Source organism: Antrostomus carolinensis, unplaced genomic scaffold (assembly GCF_000700745.2).
Source record: "Antrostomus carolinensis isolate BGI_N321 unplaced genomic scaffold, ASM70074v2 scaffold26944, whole genome shotgun sequence".
NCBI classification, from domain to species: domain Eukaryota; kingdom Metazoa; phylum Chordata; class Aves; order Caprimulgiformes; family Caprimulgidae; genus Antrostomus; species Antrostomus carolinensis.
Window position 1 is genome coordinate 1,086 of NW_010309108.1, and position 1,773 is coordinate 2,858.

At 58.4% G+C, this 1,773-nt stretch overlaps 1 protein-coding gene across 1 annotated transcript in view; it reads left to right on the forward strand.

The window, feature by feature from the left end:
• Positions 1-246: 246 nt before the first annotated feature.
• CSF1 (colony stimulating factor 1) overlaps positions 247-1,773 on the forward strand; it is a gene marked incomplete at both ends in the record, with an annotated part of 2,101 nt that continues 574 nt past the window's right edge. Inside the window, 3 exons of the mRNA XM_010166008.2 lie at positions 247-309; positions 621-800; positions 1,101-1,278. Of these exons, the coding sequence (XP_010164310.2) occupies positions 247-309; positions 621-800; positions 1,101-1,278 (421 nt within the window). The remainder of the gene's footprint in view (positions 310-620; positions 801-1,100; positions 1,279-1,773) is intronic.

Genomic DNA, 1,773 nt, shown 5'->3' on the forward strand with positions numbered 1-1,773 from the left:
GGATCCTGGCGTCACCCCTGCCAGAGGTTTGACCTTAGGGAAGTGTCTGTGTGAGGAGGAGGAGGATGGTGTGGGATGAAGCAGGGGTAGGAGCAGAACCCCCCTCCTCAAGCCCTGTGGATTTGGGGGGGTTCAGGCACCCCACTGTCCCCACACCATGGCACATCTCGGGGCTGCTCGACTCCAGCCCCTCGGAGCAACCACGTCCCTGGGGCTGTGGGGTGACATCCTGCTCTGTCCTTCCAGGCTGACACCCAGATGCAGCACCCAGGCAGGGTCTCCTTCGAGTTCATCGATAAGATTCGGTTGGTGAGTGTCTCCTTGCTGGGTACTGGGGGACAGAAGGGGACAGGGACAAGGGCTGGCTGGTGCACAGTTGGGGGGGGCGATCCTCAAGTCCCCGGTCTCCCCTTTTCTGTCCCCCTTGTGAGAGGCAGCCCAGGAGGGACCCATCCTGCCTGACCAGGCAGCTGTCAAGTACCAGGGCAACCTATGGGACCATAGAAAGGCACTTTGTGACTCTGTGCCTCAGTTTCCCCAAGACAGAGTGTGATGGAAGGTGCTGCCTCTGCCCATCCAATAACCAATCTCACTTTTTTTGGTGGGGTGTGTCCTCACAGAGTGACTCCGTCTGCTACGTGAAAGCTGCTTTTCCTCTGCTGGGGAAGATCCTGGAGCGAACGGAATTCAAGGAGAACTCATCCAATGCCAAGAAGATGCAGACGGTGCGCAGGATGTACAGCCGCATCGACGAGAACGTCGACCCCTGCATCCGGGAGGAGGATGATGAGGAGAGAAAGGTACAGTGTCCTCTATCTACCTCGTGGGGTGCCAGATCTGTGGATTGTGTGGGTCTGAGTCCTCATCCTTGGGTGAAATGGGGTGTCCAGAGCATCTCTGGACATATCTGGGGTGTTCAGAGCATCCTGGTGTGGGTGTGTGGGCAGGACCTTGAAGTGGAGCAGAGATGGGGTGTGCATGGACACAGGGAGCCATGGTGGGGGTCAAACCCTGCCCTGGGTGCAGGTGGAACCCCATGGTGGTGACACTGAGTGCCTGGCATGGTCATGGAGCTAATGCTGAGCCTGATCTTCCTCCAGCTCTCACAAATGTGCTTTGAGGAGTTCACCACCTCCCCTTACGAGATGCTGGTGCTGGTGAAGCAATTCTTCCAGGACATCAACCAGCTGCTGCAGAACCAGGAGACCTTCGAGAAGGATTGCAGCCAGGTCTACCGCAAGACCTGCTTGGGACCCAGGAAGGCTGAATCCTCACCAGGTGAGATGTCAAGGATTTGTCTTTGCCCAGCAAACCCGTGCTGGGGGGCTTGGGCTTGCCTGCATGGAGCAGCTTGCCAGCCGCGTGTCCCTGGCCGTGGGCACACGCGGGCGCCGTGGGCACGGCACATGTCTGCCTTGGTCCCCGTCTCTGTCCCTTGGCTGGTGGCTGTCCCTGTGGGGTGGCCTTGGTGGTTTGTTGGCGAGCTCTGTCTGTGTCTGGGAAGAGCTGGGGTTGGGAGAAGGTGCTGGAGGTGGGATTTGGGCCAAATCCTGCTGGAAATAAGGCCAGAGAGAGATGCTGAGTGGGAATAAGGAGGCATCTTCATTGGCTGGGCTGGAGCCATCAGGCTCAGCTCCATCTCAAAGCCCCAGTGTCTGGGTTGAGTGGAACATGGAGAAATCAAGGTGCTGGGACCCCTCTGCCACCAACGTGCTGCATGACACCAACTACGTCACTTCAACTGCCCCCCCCTGCCTCAGTTTCCCCTGACCA